Source organism: Poecilia reticulata, linkage group LG18 (genome assembly GCF_000633615.1).
Source record: "Poecilia reticulata strain Guanapo linkage group LG18, Guppy_female_1.0+MT, whole genome shotgun sequence".
NCBI classification, from domain to species: Eukaryota; Metazoa; Chordata; class Actinopteri; order Cyprinodontiformes; family Poeciliidae; genus Poecilia; species Poecilia reticulata.
The window spans coordinates 4,833,643-4,853,459 of record NC_024348.1 but is presented as its reverse complement, the minus strand read 5'-3'; the positions used below and the strand labels follow the sequence as shown (position 1 = coordinate 4,853,459).

General features: G+C 39.7%; 1 protein-coding gene across 2 annotated transcripts in view; it reads right to left on the bottom strand.

Annotated features, from left to right (window-relative positions):
• focad (focadhesin) overlaps positions 1-19,817 on the bottom strand; it is an 87,259-nt gene that overhangs the window by 1,592 nt on the left and 65,850 nt on the right. Inside the window, exons 35-43 of one of the 2 annotated variants that reach the window (XM_008434901.2) lie at positions 17,431-17,514; positions 17,227-17,355; positions 17,029-17,144; positions 16,703-16,945; positions 13,348-13,437; positions 13,083-13,260; positions 12,907-13,004; positions 3,183-3,434; positions 3,026-3,101 (exon numbers count right to left, since the gene is read on the bottom strand). In XM_008434901.2, the coding sequence (XP_008433123.1) occupies positions 3,026-3,101; positions 3,183-3,434; positions 12,907-13,004; positions 13,083-13,260; positions 13,348-13,437; positions 16,703-16,945; positions 17,029-17,144; positions 17,227-17,355; positions 17,431-17,514 (1,266 nt within the window). The remainder of the gene's footprint in view (positions 1-3,025; positions 3,102-3,182; positions 3,435-12,906; positions 13,005-13,082; positions 13,261-13,347; positions 13,438-16,702; positions 16,946-17,028; positions 17,145-17,226; positions 17,356-17,430; positions 17,515-19,817) is intronic. The other variant, XM_008434902.2, reaches the window with a different exon arrangement.

Sequence of the window (19,817 nt, the reverse complement as noted above, 5' to 3'; positions counted from 1 at the left end):
TTAACTTTCCGTTTTCTTTTTTTTTTTAATCTTTATTGTAGTTGGACAGTTCTGCTTGATGGCTTCCTGGAGGGAGAGATTGGCCAAGCTAATGTTGCCAACAACTGTTCTCCTGCTATTTACATAAAGAAAAGCAAAAAAGTTAAGTATTTCTATCAGTTGCTCTTTTTCCGTTTTGTATACAGTATTTGTTTATACAGTATTTTTTTTATTTTTACCTCAATGCTTACCTGGTCAGTAGAGGTGGAAATGTACATCCTCTTGATTACTGACAAATGTCAGAACCACATGGAGGAGCTGGTTACATCAGATTAATCTGAATCTTTATTTCTCATTAAAATGACTTCTTGTAATTTTAAGACATTGTTGTAAAATTTAATCTTTATCCTCCTGTAACGATGACTGCATTCTTGCAATTAAAATTTCTTGTATCCTGACCGTAATGCTCCCTTATACAACTCACAGAACAGATGATTGAAATAAAGGCATTTTTTGAAAGTATTTTCTGTGATTTTATTATAGAAATTGAGAACGGGGGGAATCGCTAAAAATCAAATCTGGTATGAAAAAAAATCTTGTATCATCCAGCCTTATTCAGCATATTAAATTATATGACTAAACATATTACTTAATATTCACATTTCTTTGCTGGTATAACCTAAATGTGTTGCATTTTAACATCTCACTTGAATTCCTGATCTACATGCAAATACTTGATATAACGTAAACACTGAGAAAAGGGAAAAACGTTTGTGAAATGTAGAGTATTACAAATGAGATTAAATTTTATTGTAGGTACAAACAGGATAGCAAAATGAACAGTGAATATATAATATACTTCCTAGCAGCTAATCAGACATCAGACTTGTTTGTCTTTACTGGTGATGAAAACTCGTCACTCTGGAGGAGAGGAAGACAGGCTCAGCACCGTCCAGGATGACTGCAGTGTCAGGGTAACCAACAAAGTCTGGAGGTAGATTTTTGCATATCTGGTGCTCCGGTTTCCAGATCATAGTTTAACCAAGTAAATAAAAAGTTAGCCCACGTTGTGATGATCCGGCAGACCGTCAGATGGACGCCGTCAGCTGGTCCAGGTGCTTGGATCCAGTGGAAAGGTAATTGGCACAGAGGCTCAATCATAGCTCAGAAACACATCATGAGGTGTTGTGATGCAAACCTGAAAAATTAAAAAAAATAATAAGTGTCCATATTTAGCTGCACAACGTAATCAAAACTAATAAATCCTCAGCTCTTTTTGAGAGTTTTGCTTGAAAATAAATTGACAATATCTCAGGAAATTAAATGTGTAAGTGAAATAGTTCTGGTGTCACAAAGAAACTGCAAAACAAATGTTTCAGAGTTGTAACAACACTGAAGTAGTATTAAGAGTGAACTTGAATACTCTTTTGAAAGTGTGCAGCTGAAATTAATTTAAACTACTAGCAGGCAAAGCACAGTGTTCGCCTAATATCTGTACCAACAGTAATACAAAAAATGATGCATATAAGAGGCATCAGTTTATAAAAGTCAAGGCAAACCTAAATTTACCATTTTAAAAACAAAATGCAGTCATAACCTCATTTTCTAAGCAGGATCTCAGAGGGGGGAAAAAAGAGAAATTACGTTGTGTAAGGCAAGAATAAATTATAGCAGCCAAGTGGAAAAATTCACTCCAACATGGATTGAAACAGCAAAGTCATATTTTCCGGATTCGGGAAATACGTGATTTGTACCATTTGTTCTGTGGGTTTTTTATATGAGTCGGTGCCACTTAAACGGCTGTAAAGCGAAGGTTTTGGACCTTAATCTGACTGACTAGAGCGTTGCTGCCCTCGGCTGTTCTTAAATTACCGTGCTTGGTTTCGCTACTACTGCATGTTAAATTTATTTTATATAATACATTTAACAACAAAATAAAAAAAAGCTAAGGAGTTGCCTAAAAATAATTTCATACTCTGTATAACACAAACGCAAACATCAACACACGTATTGACTTACCTTGTGCCGAATCGCTGCCTCTGTTCTCAGCCTGTTCCCGTTGCAGTGGATTTCCTCCTGCATTATTTTCCTCCAACAAATTATTCCAGTGAACGAACCACGTACAGCTCCCTTTTAACCCCCCTCTTCCCATTTCTGACGCTGGATCTTCAATATCCTCAAGCTTTGAAATRGCAAGCAGCTACAAACCGGGTGTTAGCTGTAGTGGCTAAGTTTTGGCTACAGTCCGCTGTCGCCTTGATATCAGCAGGAAAATGAAAAAACTAAGCACTGGATGGTACCGGCTAATTACTGGACACAACAGCACACCAMAAAAYTCGATTGTTGTACCAGTAGCTCACAGATATTTTAAGTTTTGCGTCTTTTTCATGGTACAGATCTTGCAGCTTTGGGTAAAAACAATGGGAGCAAGCAGGACCCGGAGCCAATCTATGTGGCATAAATTCAAACGGAAATACGTCACCACCTCTCGTGGCATATACCCCAGTGKCAGCAGAAAAGGCCAATTAAGTAAAACAGTGTAATGAATACTGAAGATTAGTCATAAGGACTTCTTTTCAACCTCTAAAGAAGGGCAAGGTATGTTTATATGTTATATAAACATTAAAGCTGACTACCAGTAAAAATAACTATATTGACACCAAGAGCTGGAAGTGATAGAGTAGGAAGTTCACATTAGAAAAAGAAAGGAAGAGACCAAGCAGATATCACACCTGATCTGATCATCGGAATCTTAACCTATATTATCGTCATCACAAGATTTTCTAACATTGTGTAATTTAAAAAGGAAAAGTCCAATAGAGTATAAACTTACACATTTAGTATTTCTAAATTTAAAAATAATTTGTTTGCAACTCAAAGCCTTTTCTTTTAGAATGACTCTTCTGTTTGGGTTATGTCTGTTTACTTTCACTCACTTTTAGGAACAAATGTGAGTGCATCAGGGAGAATAAACGGATTAACTGTACAGAAGCAGCTGCAGAAAGACCTGAGCCGTAAACAGATGAAGAAATGAAACATGCTGCACCTCTGGCTGTGCTGATGGTGATGGCTGACAGATTCTCTTCAGGACCTTCTGTTATGCTGAGGAGCCAGTCGATAAACTGAAACACACACACATGGTTGTCATGTTGGACCTATAACCTTAAAGCCAGCAGTAAGTCACCTAGCCTTTCACCTCTCACCTTGTGTGTCTGGCTGCTCCATGGCTCTTTGCCTAGCAGCAGCGGCAGGCTGTGTGACACTCCCAGCATGCACTGTGGCAGAGCAAGCTCGCTGAGTGTAAGTGACCCATACAAACCATGCTCTAGCGCTGGAGGCTTGGAGTCTGGTTGCCATGGGAACCATTGGGGCCTGATGCCAAAGAGAAGGGGCATGAAGTGGTCACCCCAGGAGATGACAGCAGCAGCAAAGAGCTGGAACAAGAAGTCGGTGGCCTGCAGATAAACAGCCAAACAGTAGCCACATGTTTTTAGCCACTAAAATACCATCCACACTATACATTTTCACAAAATAGTAATCATTAATAATTTGAATATATTTAACAAATATAAATCTGAAATGTGTGGCATGCATCATAATCCAGTCTCCTGAGTCAATACTGCCTCTACTGATTTTGCACAACTTTCTCCCTTCTTTATATCAAATCTTGGTGGGTATAACAACACTCAGTGGAAAACAGTAGGCAAGTATGTGGATGTCCTATTCTGGTCACCATGCAACAAAAGGGACCACAGAATTTGAAAATTAAAAACCATAGAAACTAGAGGTGTGCCGATCGATCAGCCACCGATCATAATTGGCCGATTTCCGTGAAAAAGTGTATGATTGGTGATTGCTGATCACGGTCTCTTGTTGCCGATCACACAAACCGATCACCTGCATCTCATTTCGCAGCTTGCCTGTGCAGCTGGTCTCCTCTTTCCTTCACACTGCGCAAACGTGCAGCAACAAATACTAAGCGATGTGTAACCAGGGTTGAAAGTAGTTGTAAATTCTTGGGGTACTGACCAAAAAAAAAAAAAAAAAAATTGCTACAAAATAAAGCTGTATTTCCTCCCTCAGCCCACTGGCTGCAATGTTGACACCTTGAGATGCCATGAGACCTAAATTCTGAACATCATGGCATGGAGTGCATCCCAAGTTTTCCATGTCTGACATATAACCATTCATTTTAGCTTTTAAACTGGTTCTATTGATCCTGTGTCCAGACAGAGGGATAATCAGTAGCCTAGCATCTTGACCTGTTTGTTCTGAAGATCCTGCAGCTTCCACTTCTCTTCCTAACATGACGCCTCCTCATCCTGAATCTCATACTGACAGGAGAAACCACAGAGCTCTGTTAGGTTAAAGCTCATCTTCTGAAGTTGGGATATTTTTCCTCCAAAAGGTTCCAGAGGAATCACCTCTGTTACGGAGTGAAGGTTTCTTCAAACAAGACGGAGGCTCGTATGTCTTTTACTGAACCTTTCTGTTCAGTTTTTATTGAASAGGAAAACGRMGACAGCTGATAACGGCAACAGCTGTTCGTAACCTAGCAACCCAAATGTCAACAAAAGCAAGATAGTGACAAAACAGAACCAGATCCTGTTAAGCATTCTTCAAAATAAAAAACTTCCTCTATTCAAATAAATTTCACTTCACCTTTGTAATTATATACTATCATGTTCAATTCAATTAATAATAATAATCATGTAAATTATGCTTAACATATAATTGTAAATCAGTCACTCATCATACAAAATATACTGAACAACATAAGTGTAAAAAAGTCCAGATGTTGGACTGGATTTTATTTCACTGCCATTTGTGAATGTTAGATCCTCGTTTTCAACAGTGGAGCTATAAAGGTTGAAAAAGGTTATTATTTTGGAGAAAATCTCATCAACATCGATATTTCCACTAAATAAGAGCCAAAAAAAAAAAGTTTGATAAAGGAAAAGCCTCTCAGACTCTGAGTCCGACAGAACCAAACTATTTTTTATATATTAGACAATTCATTTAATTTCACACAATTATCGCGGTAGAAGCCATTTGTTTGTTAAATACTTAATTAAACTTATTTACCGTTTTATGTTTGTTGTGAATAATGTATACTAACAGACTAACGAGATAATTAGTCCAAGTTTGTCGTTTATTGAACGTTAAGAAACTACAGCGGCTGTGATGCACCAAGACAAAGATAAAACAACCTGAACAGGTGATCAACTCTAAACCACTCGCACCTGTTTTACTCTCACCACCAATGGTCTCGCTAAGACACCATAGCGAGACCATTACAAAGTGAATCATTGAAAATAAAAGAAAGCGCTCATTAAAACGGAATTAGGTTTTAATAGGGTATTGAAATTTGAGAATGTTGTTGAACAGTTAAATAGCATTGAAGGGAAATGCTATTTAACAGTTTTTTAAATAATACTGGGATCATTATGAGAATTTGAGGTATAGATATTAGGATCCAGTAGATGGCAGTAGTGCAACAATAATGAATGTAAGCTGCTGTTGAAATCTAAAGAAGAAGAAGGTGCCCATTTTCATTTAGCACATGCTAGTAGCAACACGAAGGATCAGCACTTTTCTGTTACAGTTACCGTACGGAAACTACCGTAATCAGTTCAGTTAAATCTAAACTTGGCAACATTTTCTTTTTCAACCGTAATAAATGTGATATTCAATTGACCTGTTATAACTCAGATTTTGGATGTCCACCCCCCTCTGCTGCTGCTGCATCGTTGTGGAAAACCTGGAGATATCTGCGGCTTATATGTGTATGTTTACTGGTTTAAAAAAAAAAACTTTGGGGTTGTGGCTTATGGTCCGGTGCGGCTCATAGTTAGGAAAGTACGGACTATAATCCTTCCTTGATTTCTTCTGTGAAGAACCCAGAGAGGGTTATTTGATTGTGCTTTCTGGAAAACAATATATTTTTATATTTAGGCACTCCTGCAATCGTCACACTTTTTCTGTTACAAACTGACTCCGGCCCCCCACCAGAGAAGGGAAAAGTTATGAGGCCCTCACATGAAAAAGTTTGGGGACCACTGTTTTAGGGGTACGCAGTACCCTGCCGTACCCCCTTACTTTCACCCCTGTGTGTAACTATAACGCACTGAGTAATTGGGGACCTTTGCGTGTTGGGGCGGAAAATTGAAGCATGTGGGGTGAAGCAGGTCAAAATGCATCAACACGACGAATCTAATACGGCATAAAAACAATGCCATGCCATACTTGACGGAGTTTGGCTACATCAAGGCTCACTGCAGTTAAAAAAAGACATATGGAGCGATCAGATAGCAGGTAAAGCAGCGCACAGCTACAAACACTCACCCGGATTAGCATAACGGTCAGAAAGCTAAACAAATAATAAGCAAAATTATTTAAGTCTTCGAGCTGCGATGTATGACGCTGGTTCTGTTCTCGCTGTTGAACCGCTGCTACGCGCTACAGGTAGTAATATTTCACAGACGGTGCGCCGCTTCTGCTCCACCTGGTAGTGACTCTCACACCGAACCTCTGCTTAAAGCTGCAGCATCTAACTTAAAAAACATAAATTTTACACACGTATTAACACTTTCGCTGTTCTAACATGAGACAAATAATCTCTGAAAAAATAATCCATCTCCTCTGCCTCCTCTCTGTTCTGCATAATTACTCCGCTCAGTCAGAAACAGCCAATCAGAACTAGCAGTAATCAGCTAGCCACCATGCTATCAGGAAGTTTTCATGCAGTAACTCAGGATTGTTTMTTGTAATGGATCCTGTATTTGCCTTTGAATGTTAAGTTTTAAACTTTATTTTTTTTGCAATCTTGAGAGGTTTTATTTTGACATTTTGCATTACTTAGCCTCTTCAGAGCCTTCATATGTTTTCAGTCTGTTAAAGATGGTATTACCGATAGCAGTACAATTTGCACAATGCCTGTTTTGTGTTTTTCTTGGAAAAAGTTATTAAAAACAAGTTTTTGTCGGGGGCGCTCGATGGCGTGCTTCGCGTGGGCTCCCACTCAAACTTCTTCTGTTTATGGTTCTTTGCTAAATGTCCTTGCTGTCCGGAGCATTTGGTCTGTTCGGACTCGACCCCTGAGTAATTCTTGCCTGGAAGAGTAGAAAAATGGCGACAAACTTGAGGAAAGGAAAACATTTTAGCTCTGCGGCTGCTAGGTCCGATACCGCCTCGGAGCAGACTACAGCTAAAGCCGGAAGCTCAGCACCTCCTTCTCCCTCCCGCGGCGAGGCGGACGCACTCTCCTTCAAGTCTGACATAGTTGCCGCTATAAAAACCGGTATTTCAGCTGTGATTAAATCCGAAATAAAAGAGGCTTAGGCTGAAGAATTCACTTTTATTAAAGGAGAGCTACAAGCGGTGAGAGCGGAAGTGGCTAACGGCACAATACTACTTCGTGCCGACCTGGACCACGTGAAACAGAGCGTCAAAGAGGTAGAAGACGGCTTGTCAACATGGTCCGATGAGGTTGTTACTCTATGCACCACCGTGATGGAACTGAAAGAAGAAGTTGATGGGCTCAAAAAGAAGTGTGACGATGCGGAAGGGCGCATGAGAAGGTGCAACGTGCGGATCATTGGGGTTCCCGAGACGCCAGAATCCAGCTCCACTGCAGCAGTGACTAAGCTGCTAGCGGAGGTGCTACAGATGGATAAAGCGCCACTGATCGACCGAGCCCATCGCACTGGAGATGGGAGCAGGTCAGGCGATAAGCCGCGGGTTATTGTCGCTAAGCTGCACTACTATCAAGAATGTGTGGAAATATTACGTCGGGCCCGGAGCCGTGGCCCTCTTCGCTTTAAAGAGGCACCGATCATCATCACATCTGATAATACAGCGGCTGAGGAGTTCCTGGATGCCAATAAAGCAATGGATTACGTTAAAAAGAAAATCTTCTCAGTTTTGCCCAGCGAGGACCGGTGTTAACCGCAGGTCCAATCCCCATTGAGCCATTATGCTCGTCAGGTTGTACGGAACCTCTTAACATTAGGTCCCGCGCTATATCTTGATTTAATTTTAGACTTTATTCCGAGGGACAACATTCTTCTTTTTTGTTCTATGTATGAGAGTTTGTAGGGGGAGTGTCCAGATCTTGGTTAGTGATATATTCATTTTATTAATGCAGCAAGGAGCATAAACAGCAATAATRCTTTAAAGTAAGGAAACCTTTTTTAYTTTGGTTACCGTTATTTAGCTATGGCGGGAGCCCAGGCAGGGAGTTAAGTTCCCCAGTATAAGCACAAATKTGTGGATTTTTTGGTTTGGTGGGTTCTCCGTCTTTATCCAGGAGAGGGGTGGGACTATACCGGATCTATCTGTTTTGAGAATGTCTTTTGTCAGGTTATCTTTTTGTGATGGTTTGTGGATACTGTACTACAGTCYAATTGACCTTACATGAGCAGTCCTAATACTAAYAGGTTCAYCAACAGTCACCCAGTTAACTGTGTGAGTTGGAATGTGAAATCCCTTAATGGTCCAGTGAAATTTAGGAAAGTTATGACACATTTAAGACAGCTTAATGCTAATATTACTTTCTTGCAGGAGACCCATTTGCATAAAGCAGACAGTGTAAATCTAAGCAGGCGATGGTCTGGTCAGGTGTTGCAGTCTAACTTCCAATCTAAATCAAGAGGGGTAGCCATCTTGGTTGGTAAACAGGTGCAATTCACGGCATCCAGTGTTAAAACGGACGTTGCTGGACGCTATGTAATAGTGGTGGGAAAACTGTATGCACTTCCAGTTATTTTAGTCTCTGTATATGCTCCTAATTGGGATGATCAAACATTTTTTAATACGCTTTTTTCAAATTTACCTAATATTTCAACACATAATCTCATAATTGGGGGAGATGTGAACTGTGTGCTATCCTCTCTTGATCRTAGTACAGTGGGAAGGACCTCTCTCTCTAAATCTGCCCAGTCAATTAATTCATTTCTTAACACTTACGGAGTGGTTGATGTGTGGCGTTTTCGAAATCCGACCATAAGACGGTATTCGTTCTTCTCCCATGTTCATAAGAGTTATTCGCGGATTGACTATTTTCTCCTCGATAAACGGATTCTACCTTTAGTGAGAGAATGTGATTATGGAGCGATAGTCATTTCTGACCATAGTCCGCTTATAATGAAACTGAATGTTCCTGTTACGCAATTGGTCTATCGTCCTTGGCGACTTAATCCCATACTTTTATCTGACGAAGACTTTGTCGATATGCTTGCTTCCGAAATTAAGTTTTTTATTGATGTTAATCGGACTCCTGGGATGCCACTCAGCACTGTTTGGGAGTCATTAAAGGCTTACCTGAGAGGTCAAATCATTTCTTACTGTGCAAATAAAAAGAAGAAAGGCATCGAACGGCTAAAATTGCTAACATATCAGATTCTACAATTGGACAGGGAATGTTGCCATACTTTTACACATGATTCACTTAAGAAACGTATATTACTCCAAACAGAGTTTAACATCTTATCTACCCTACAGGCCGAATATTTAATATCCAAATCTAGGTATGGCTACTATGAGCATGGTGAGAGGGCTGGRCGCCTTCTTGCACAGCAGCTACGGCAGCGCTCAGCTAAACAGGATATCTCAGCAATAAATGATGAGCATGGTGTAAAATGTTGTGAGAATGCAGGAATTAGTCTATGTTTCAGCAAATTTTACCAATCTCTGTATACTTCTGAAGCCTCACTTAACCCAACTGAACTGGATGACTTTTTTAAAGATATTAAAATCCCTTCACTAAGTTCTGACCTAATTAAAAGAGTTGGAAAGAGATTTTTCTTCAGCTGAGATAAACTCTGCAATTAATAACATGCAAAATGGAAAATCTCCAGGACGAGATGGTTTCCCGGCAGAATTCTTTAAGAAATTTTCGGATTTACTTTCTCCCCTGTTATTAGTTTTTGAGGAATCCTTGGCCACACAATTATTGCCGCTGTCTATGCGTCAGGCTGTAATTTTGTTGCTTTTGAAGAAGGATAAAGATCCCTTGAGCTGCAGTTCATATCGCCCAATATCGCTTTTAAACACTGATGTAAAAATTCTTACAAAGATGTTGGCAAAACGAGTCGAACAGATTATCCCCACAATTGTTTCACCTGACCAGACTGGTTTTATTAAAAATCGKCAATCCTTCTTTAATATCAGGCGGCTGTTTAATGTGTTGTATACTTCTGCTCCACCCGATCATAATTGTAATGAAATTTTAATCYCTCTGGACGCTGAGAAAGCGTTTGACCGGGTGGAGTGGAACTATCTCTTTAAGACCTTGGAGATGTTTAATTTCGGTCCTAAATTTGTTTCATGGGTGAAGCCGATTTATACCTTGCCAATGGCTACAGTACGCACTAACAGTAATCTATCCAGTTATTTTGAACTAAAGCGTGGTACGAGGCAGGGGTGTCCACTCTCGCCACTCTTATTTGCAATCGCGATTGAACCACTTGCAGTGGCTTTGCAAAATTAAAGGAATCAATCGGTTTGGCACTGAACATAAAGTTTCCTTATATGCTGATGATACACTTTTTTCATTTCAGATCCCTTATCTAGTATTCCTGAGTTACTTATTTTACTTCAAAAGTTTGGAAACATATCTGGCTATAAGGTTAACCTTCAAAAAAGTGAATTGATGCCTGTGACCCCAATGGAAGAGCAGCATATGGGTCCAGCTCCTTTCAAAATTAGCCCTGCCAAATTTAAATACCTCTGTATTTGGATTACTCACAATCACAAAGATCTCTATACAGCAAATTATCTGCCTCTCCTGGTGAACCTTAGGAAGGACATCGCTACATGGGCATCCCTGCCTCTATCTCTGGGGGGTAGAATCAATGTGATCAAAATGGTAATACTGCCCAAATTACTTTATCTATTTCAGAGCATGCCGGTGTTCCTCACCAGGACTTTCTTTACAAATTTAAATAGTGAGTTGTCGTCATTTATTTGGAATAAAAAGCACCCACGGATGGGCAGTAAGATGCTACAGCTACACCCCATGGTCTTGGTGGCTTGTCACTTCCCAACTTCTTATATTACTACTGGGCAGCTAACATTAGAGCCTTATTGTACTGGTTGAGAGAGGACAATCCTGCTCCTACTTGGGTGACTTTAGTTACGGCTAGCTCTCTCTCTGCTATACTTTGCTCCCAGTTACCGTTTAATCAACCAATCTCAATTTATACTTCTAATCCGGTGGTGACTCACACAATAAAAATCTGGAATCAGTGTAGGAGGTTGTTTAAAAGTACGGAATTATTACTATCTGCTCCAGTATCAAATAATCACATGTTTGCTCCTTCACTAATGGACTCTGCTTTCAATGCTTGGAGTTTAAAGGGAATAACTTCTCTAAATGATCTTTATATAGACAATAAGTTTGCCTCATTCGAACAGCTAACACAGAAATTTGACATCCACAAGTCACAGTTTTTCAGGTATTTACAACTGAGACATTTTGTAATGTCAAGCTCTGGGTGTTTTCCTCTACGTCCCCCAACTHCTCTTGTAGATGAGATCTTGATGTGCAAGTCTGTAACAAAACGTTCTATGAGTAAAGTTTATTCGTTACTCAGTTCATTTAATGACACCAATTTAGATTCTTTGAGGGGCAGGTGGGAGTTGGACTTGGAGGAATCCATATCAGACAGTTTGGCAAAAAATTATTCAAAATATCTATTCGTCCTCAATATGTCTGAGACATGTTATAGTTCAATTCAAGGTAGTACATCGTCTACACTGGTCTAAGGACAGATTGTGCAAACTCAAAAGGAACTTGGATCTGACGTGTGATCGTTGTAAACAATCTCCAGCCACACTTTTACACACATTCTGGTCGTGTCCAAAGTTACATGGATACTGGCAAGGCATCTTTGACATCTTTTCAGGAATATTTGGACAAACTGTTCATCCATCACCACTCATCTCTCTCTTTGGGGTGGCTCCAGCGGAGGCCTCCTTCAGCAAACATCAGAGAACTGTGTTGGCTTTCTGCTCTCTTCTAGCTAGAAGACTCATTCTTCTTCGATGGAAGGATCCACATTCTCCAGTATATGGACACTGGCTAAGAGAGGTTATGTCTTACATTCATTTTGGAGAGGATCAGGTATACTTTTAGGGGATCTGTAAACAAATTCTTTGACATCTGGCAGTCATTTATATCTTACGTAGAAAAAATTTCGGCAGATAACTGTGTAATGGTCAAATATTGCCTCTTTGTACACAAACCTGTGCTTTGTATCGACTGATGTATGAATACAAGGTGGATTCATGTTGGGGTAGGAGATACGGTATAGGAGGGGAGGGGTGGGAAGGATTTCTGTTGTGTGTGTCTTTGTCAGTTTTTTGTTTGTAATTTATGTAAAAAAATAATAAAAAGACCTTGATTTAAAAAAACAAAAAAAAACAAGTTTTTGTCTAAATTAAGGTGAATTCATGGTTCCTTTTTCCACATAATGTAACCGGTAGTGTTTATGATTAAAAAAATAATAATTATGTGATCGGTATCGGTGATCGGCCCTCATGGGTGATCGGAATCGGCAGGAAAAAACCTGATCGGCACATCTCTAATAGAAACCCATCTACTGTACCGATAATCTAAAAAAAAAGTTTAAACAATTGACATGCTTAAGCCTCAAGGTAAATTAAGTTGCAGAATATTAAAAGATTTTGCTTTAAAATGGCGTCTGATATCTGAAGAGAAGCTCTAAAAGGTTTTTGGTTTATGTTTAATAAGAAGTTGAGTCATTCCTGTGAGTTAGTTGGAGAACAGGACCTGCGCAACACATGCTGAGTCATCAATGACATGCAGCAATATGACTTGCATGCGGAAAAGCAGCACCGACCGGATGTGTGGTGCGGCAAGGGGAGGTGCAGCGCCGGAATGGACCGGACCTGACTGGACCCTACCTTCTTAGTGTCTCCAGATCTGATGGAAGTCGCTCCATAGCCGATGTTCCGGATGTGTCCCATCAGCTCCAGCAGCCACTCCATGCGCTTGGAGACACCTGCAGGGAGAAGCAGGGATGCTCAACACGCAGACTTAGACAGTAGAGCCGCCGTTACCAGCAGAGCTGCACTCTGACCTGTACTGGTGCCAGCAGTCAGCCGGCACTGGTAAAAGGCCTGCAAGAGGATCCAGCCCAGTCTGCAGCTCGACCAACCACAGAGCACACCGGTGATGACATCATTGAGGCTGAGCAGCGGAAGTCTGCCCTGAGAAGTGAGGAATGCCAGGACGAAGCAGGCTTTTTCCACCTGAGCCTGAGATTCACACAAACGCTCAGCTTTACTCACAGAGCAATTGCCGTCACTTCCTGACACCAGACTGACTTCTGACCCCACACTGACCTCTGACACCTGAACGATTCTGTCAATCTCCGTGTCGGACATCTCAGACAGACACCTGGCCACACCGACATACAGGTCCACCTCAGCATCCTGAAACAAGAACAAACACCAGGAGCTGGACAGCATTCCTGTTTTGATATTTGATTTCTCTGATTAGTGATTAACTTTGTTATACAGAAACTTTGTTCCCAAAACACAGAGACACAAAAAAGCACAGACAGACTTCTGTTCAGTGCTTTGTCAAAGTATTCACATCCCTTCTCCTTTGCCTCATTACAACAGCAGGTGGCAGCAAAAGGATGCAGATTTGATTCAAAAATAGTCAAAGGGAAATTAAATGTCATAACTCATATCACCTGCAGACAGGAAGAATCTCCAGTAGCAGTCAGTCTTCTCAATAGGCCTCTGACTGAAGACTATTGCTGTATGACAGTCTCATGACTGTCATGTCATGCTAACAGCTCAATATCTGGGCAGCAAACATGTTTCACAGTAACATGTCCAGGATGACACAGTTGTTGGCAGCTCTTCTAATCTGCTTCATTTTCTTTGGCTGCTCCACTTTAAGGAGCATTCTGCACTTTGACTAGACCATTCGAAAACATGAGCATGCTTTCAAATGGCATTTGACTGCTACCATTAAGAAGACAGCCATCTTAGTTTGAAAAAAAAAAACCCATGATTCCCTTTTCTTCTGCTTTAGATATATGCTGATAAGGGCAGATAATAAATGGATTCACTGTGATGAATTGATTATTGGAATAATAGTCAACTAATTTACTAATCAATTAACCATTAACTGGTGAATACAGACTCAAAAAGGCATTTTACTGAAAGAACAACACACTCAGTACAGTAAATAAGCCAAAACTGTAAAATAAATATATCCATTTTGCATTTAAGATAAAAACACCTTTGTTTGAAAATATGTTCTACCCAAAACTACTCAAGTAGCAGTTTTATTTTCACCTGCTTCAAATTCACTATAGTAGCAGTTCTCAACGTGGGCGGTACCGCCCCCCAGGGGGCGTTCAGAGGACGGCAGGGGGCGCTGGCGGACATTTTTACTAAAGGGGGCGCTGGGATGCGTTTGGGGGGCGTTTGGTCGAAGGTAAACTTTACACCTTAAATGCACAACAATGCCAGTTTAGACTTTGAGCAACTTGGTAAAACTGTATTGTGTAACATTAAATTATGCTTGGCTGCAACTGTATCGATGGCAGCTCTTCTTCTATTCAGTGTTTGTTAGCTTCTGTTAGTTTATTGGCGCAGCTCCGTTCTCCTGCTACTGGTAGCTAAAATCACGATACCCTCACAGTATCCCTCTGAAAAACGAACTCATTTAAATAAAGAAATCAAGAAATCCCTCCATGAGTGATACCTCAATAGAGAGCGTTCATTTTATAGCGTTAACACGGTGCTGTAAGTGGTCCGGTATGAAACAGGGGTGATAGAACAACACAGCACTTTCAAATTTCAATAATCAGAATGCAGAAATTGTTTCCGTTGTTTTAAAAGGTTTATGTCAGTCTGCCTTTTCCCCATCGATACGCTTCCCGACCGCCCTGCACCTTAGGGGCTTAAAAAAAAGACGAGCACATTGCGCAAAACTCTGAAACAGCAGAAGCGGGACATAAAACGGAGCGACGAACTAGATGTGAATTATGGCATAAAAACAGAGAATCCGACGCTGAACAGTGAAAAAATCAACACATGATGTGAAACACATGACGATCTTATAATGGATAAATGATCAAATAAATCTAGCAACAGGAAAGAAACTAAAGTGGACATAGCAATAAACCAAGAGAGGATAATACTAATCAAAGGAAACTAAATGGAAAAGAATAAACTAAGAAACTAAAGTAAATACAGAGGAATAAACTGGTATGGCAAGACCTTTTGAGCAATAATTAATACAGAGGACAGAATGGCAAGAATAAACAGACACTATTTCCAGATAAAAGGTAAAATAATATTGTTGAAGTGCCATGGGTTTGTTGAGACCATATCTAATACTGAGAATAAATATATCTTAGAGACCATAACAGTAAAGAACTTATCACTTATTTATGTTTTTAATTAGATTTGATATTATTTCTTCAATATTATTTTTCATGTCAGTGTTAATGTCATGAGGCTAATAACTCCATGACAATTTCAATTTGACTCATTAGGATTTAAGAACCAGATTTGTTCTTTGTAATTTCTGTCCAGTAAAACTATTAATCTATAAATCAATAGACAGGTCTATATAAAGATATAATCCATGTTTCTGTCTCATATTTGTATTGCATTAAAATGACCTGGAACTTTATTTTTTCCACTGAAAGCTCTGGTTTGCACAATAAATGCCATGTGGGTGAAGTTTTATGGACGATACTCTGTTGTCCCATTATCCTGAAGGCAGCACAGAGCTGCACCACCAGAATTGAGACAAACACTGAAGAGAAGAAGAGCTATGATTAATGTAGTTACAGTTCTATCCATGTTTTAATGTTGCAGAGCTCAGTCTTTTTGCAAATAGTTCAAAGTTTAAACTGGCATGTTGTACATCTTTTATCTGCTCATTTTGTGTAATATTTAACATCTAGAAAATGGCACAAAATAATAATATTTTTTCCACTCTGATTGGCTGCTGTTAGACCTACCAATTTTAACTTGAATGTTCATTGCATTTTTCGTAGACACCTGTGAAAATAATTTCTATTCCCATGACTTTTTTGTTCTCTGGGAAATTATTTTTGATGATAAATACAGAAACAAGCATAAAAATCAAAACATCTACAATAGTGATAGTAATATTAATAATAAAATAATGGTCAGTGCAAAGTAGCCTGCAAATTCTTTGGTGGGGGCGGTGAGGGACCTGGATGAAGGCTAGGGGGGCGCTCCCCAAAAAAGGTTGAGAAACACTGCACTATAGGAATGCCATTTATGCATTTTAGGCTTTTTATTTTCTTATCTAAAAATCACATAATTATTTTTTTTAAATTAGCATCTTATACTTCTATTGTATACAAAAATGCGTGAATTTTTCAATTCAATGAAAAATCTGTATAATGTGGCAAGTTTTCCTTACCAGATTAATCATCAGAATAATCAATTACTAAAATAATTGTTAGTGTTTGCTATGTGTATGAAGCAGAACATATCAACAAAAAACACTACCATTACTGATATTATAAAAAGTCTAAACTTTAAAAAGTCATGTCCTCATCCTGCTTGGTGAGGCAGCAGAAGGTTCATCCTCTATTCAGTTGTGAATGTGTCCCAATGTGTAACTATGGCAACAAGGTGCTGTTCCAAGGCAAAGCTGTAATAGGGTGGAGCTGTAAAGGAGAGCTGACCCCACCTGGATGTGGCTGGGCAGGAGGCTGAAGGCTGTCTCGACGGCGGAGCAGAGGGTGGTCCAGCAGTGGCTGGGGGGGTTAGGGAGGGCCATGGCTTGAGCCATGCCCCGTAGCAGAGGGACACATAGGGTGCGCCTTTGGAATTGCTGCAGGCCCAGGTTCTGCACATACACCTCCAGCTTGTCCTCCGCTACCTGCTTCATCCACACACCCAGGGTCTGGTAGAGGTGGGCCCGGGTGTGATGCTGCAGGGGGGGGAGAGGAACTCGTATGAAAGCTCTGCTTGTATCTTGCTGCAGCCATGATGAAAATGACAGGAATAACCAACACTGAGGCTGTGGACAAGTGGCGGGGACAGCCAGGACCCCAGGAATAGGGACGCACTCTGGGAGGACTGGGCCTGGGACGCTGCCAGGACTACACACTGATGCTGGACGCTTTCTCCTGTGAAAGTCAAACCACACCTTGTGGTCACCTGTAGAGCATGTGAGAGGGAGGTGTGTGTGTGGGGGGTATGGGGAGTTACCAAAGCTGAGCCTCATCAGCGGGGACAGGACAGTGCTCCAGTTAACGGGAGGGAACTGGAAACCAGCTCCTACTGACGCCATCGAGGTCAGGACTGAACGAACCAGAGCAGGTGGGGAAAACTCTGGACCTGCAGCCGCAGTCACAACCCAGATCTCACACTGCATAGTTACACACACACACACACCTTTTCAGGAGAACACACCTTTCCTTCCAGCTTCAGTGAGGAAGTCGGTTATGGATCTGATGATGCTGCTCTCTGGGAGGTAGCTGAAGTCCTGAGGAACTGCTGGAGAGAGAGAGAAGAATCACAGATCGGAGCATTGCTACAGCAACAGGCCTCATTCAAGCATTCATCATCTTTGCTTCAAAACTACAAATTCAACACTTTTCTGAGGAAACATTTCCACTAATAATTTGTTAATTTTGCAACAATAACATGTTGCAAAATAACAAAATATATTGCAAAAATAACTGCAAAATGTGTAGTTTGCAAATTTATGTTGCACACTGCAACATAAATTTAGAATAATGAAGTGGAAGGAAAATAAAGCACAGTTTTCAGAGTTGATATTTTGGGGTAGTGGGCGTCTCAGTGGGTGGAGCAGAGGCTGTAGTCGCTCTGAAGGTTTTTCTAACTTTAACAGCAGATCTACCGTTTTAACCACAAACAAGTGTATGATGAAAAAAATATATGTTTTTGAACATAATTTGATAGTTAGAGGCTGCAGTTAAACCCCCCTCTCCTCACCATGGGCCCGATGTCTTAACATGGAGGCAGAGGCACTGAGAATCCTCAGTCATTATTACACTGAGGGCAGGCAGACTCGTTTATTTTTGCAAAATTGTTATTTTTAGCTAAATATTATTGTTGAGGGTCACAAGCAGGCCTCCTGATGCACAAAATGTTAAAAAAATATTTTAAAAAAGGGCACTGGGGCATCAGAGATAAAAGGGGATGGGGAGCTCACCCCTCCTCCACGTGCCTGAGGAGTTGATTGATTTTATTGTTCCGTCAGTCAAGGGCGTAGGAACAAGTTTATCATTGGGGTGGGGACACGTATCGGAAACCTGAAAGATCCGTAAATAGCTTGAGCAAAAATGTCAAACAATGGTGTCAACAATGCATCTGACCCCTTGTAACGAGTAATCTAACGTGTTACTATTTACAATCCAATAATCAGATTAAAGTTATGTATCCAAGTTACGTATTTGTAATTTTTTTTTGAAAACACATATTGTTGCCTTCTTCTTTTTCCTTGGATAGATATGTTTCATGTGTAGCACCAGCAACACAAACGTAAATGATGGAGGGAAAAGAGATGTACATTTTCTAGCTGATGGATGAATTTTTCATTTAGTAATGAAATTACTCTTTCAAAGTAACTATGCCATCCATGGTAATAAACTAACTACACTATATATCATATGTGTGTAGACCTGTCACAATAACAAATTTTGATTTTTGATAACATTGTTGTTTTGAGACCATGTTTAAGTAATAAAATGTTAATGGTAAAATAATAATGCAAGAACACAATCTGAAATATCAGTAAACTTTAAATTATCATGAACATTTAACACTGCAACTGGGAGACATTTCAAATATCTAAAATAAATAAACAAAATGACAAATAAAATTAATTTTGAAGTCTTTGTCAATAAAATTGTCCTTCAAAAAAAGGTTTGGTTGAGACCAAAGCACCAACCTGAAAGCTTTCATCATACAGTTTTTGGTAAAAAGAGAGATAAATAAAGAGAAATGATAAATCATGCCAATGGAAATTATTGAATTTGTTTTAATTTATTATGAGCACATAGGCCTGTCACGATAACAAATTTTGCTGAGCGATTGTCTAAGAAAATAATTGCGATAAACGATAATATTGTTTCAAGACCTTTTGACACTGGTTTAATAGAAATGACTAATAATCAGTGGTGGAGAAAGTACTCAAAAATTTACTTAAGTAAAAGTACAAATACACAGTCAAAAATGTACTCAAGTAAAAGTCAAAGTACMACATTAACATTTTACTTAAGCAAAAGGAAAAAAGTACTGGCTTTTAAAAATGCTTAAGTGTTAAAAGTAAAAGTACTTGGTGAATGCATTACCTAATCGCTAATATCATTAAGTGTGCCGATCGTATATAATTTTAATACATCAGAAATGTTCCATTTTAATGAACGCTACCACAGATTAAACGTGTTCTTATTGTGTTTATTCTCTGTAACAGTTTAGACTTAGATATGTGATTCTATGGATCATAATTTCAGGGATGGAAACATCTTGTCTCCTGTCCTAACATAGCATGAACTTCATTAGTGACATTTATTTAGAAAGAAATCCAACTGAAAGGGCAGAGTTGTAGTCAAGACCACCGAACCCGAGATCAAGACCAGCGCCCCGTGCTAAATGACACAATAAAATTAAGTTTACCTATCAAAATTGGTTCTCAGATTGATCTGAAAGATCCACATTCCCATAAAAACACCTAGATATTAAATACTTAGAGCTGAAATATATTTAACCAGTATAAATTAAAACTCACTTCATTCTGTTTTGCTTTCATCGCTGTGCTACAATCCGCAGAG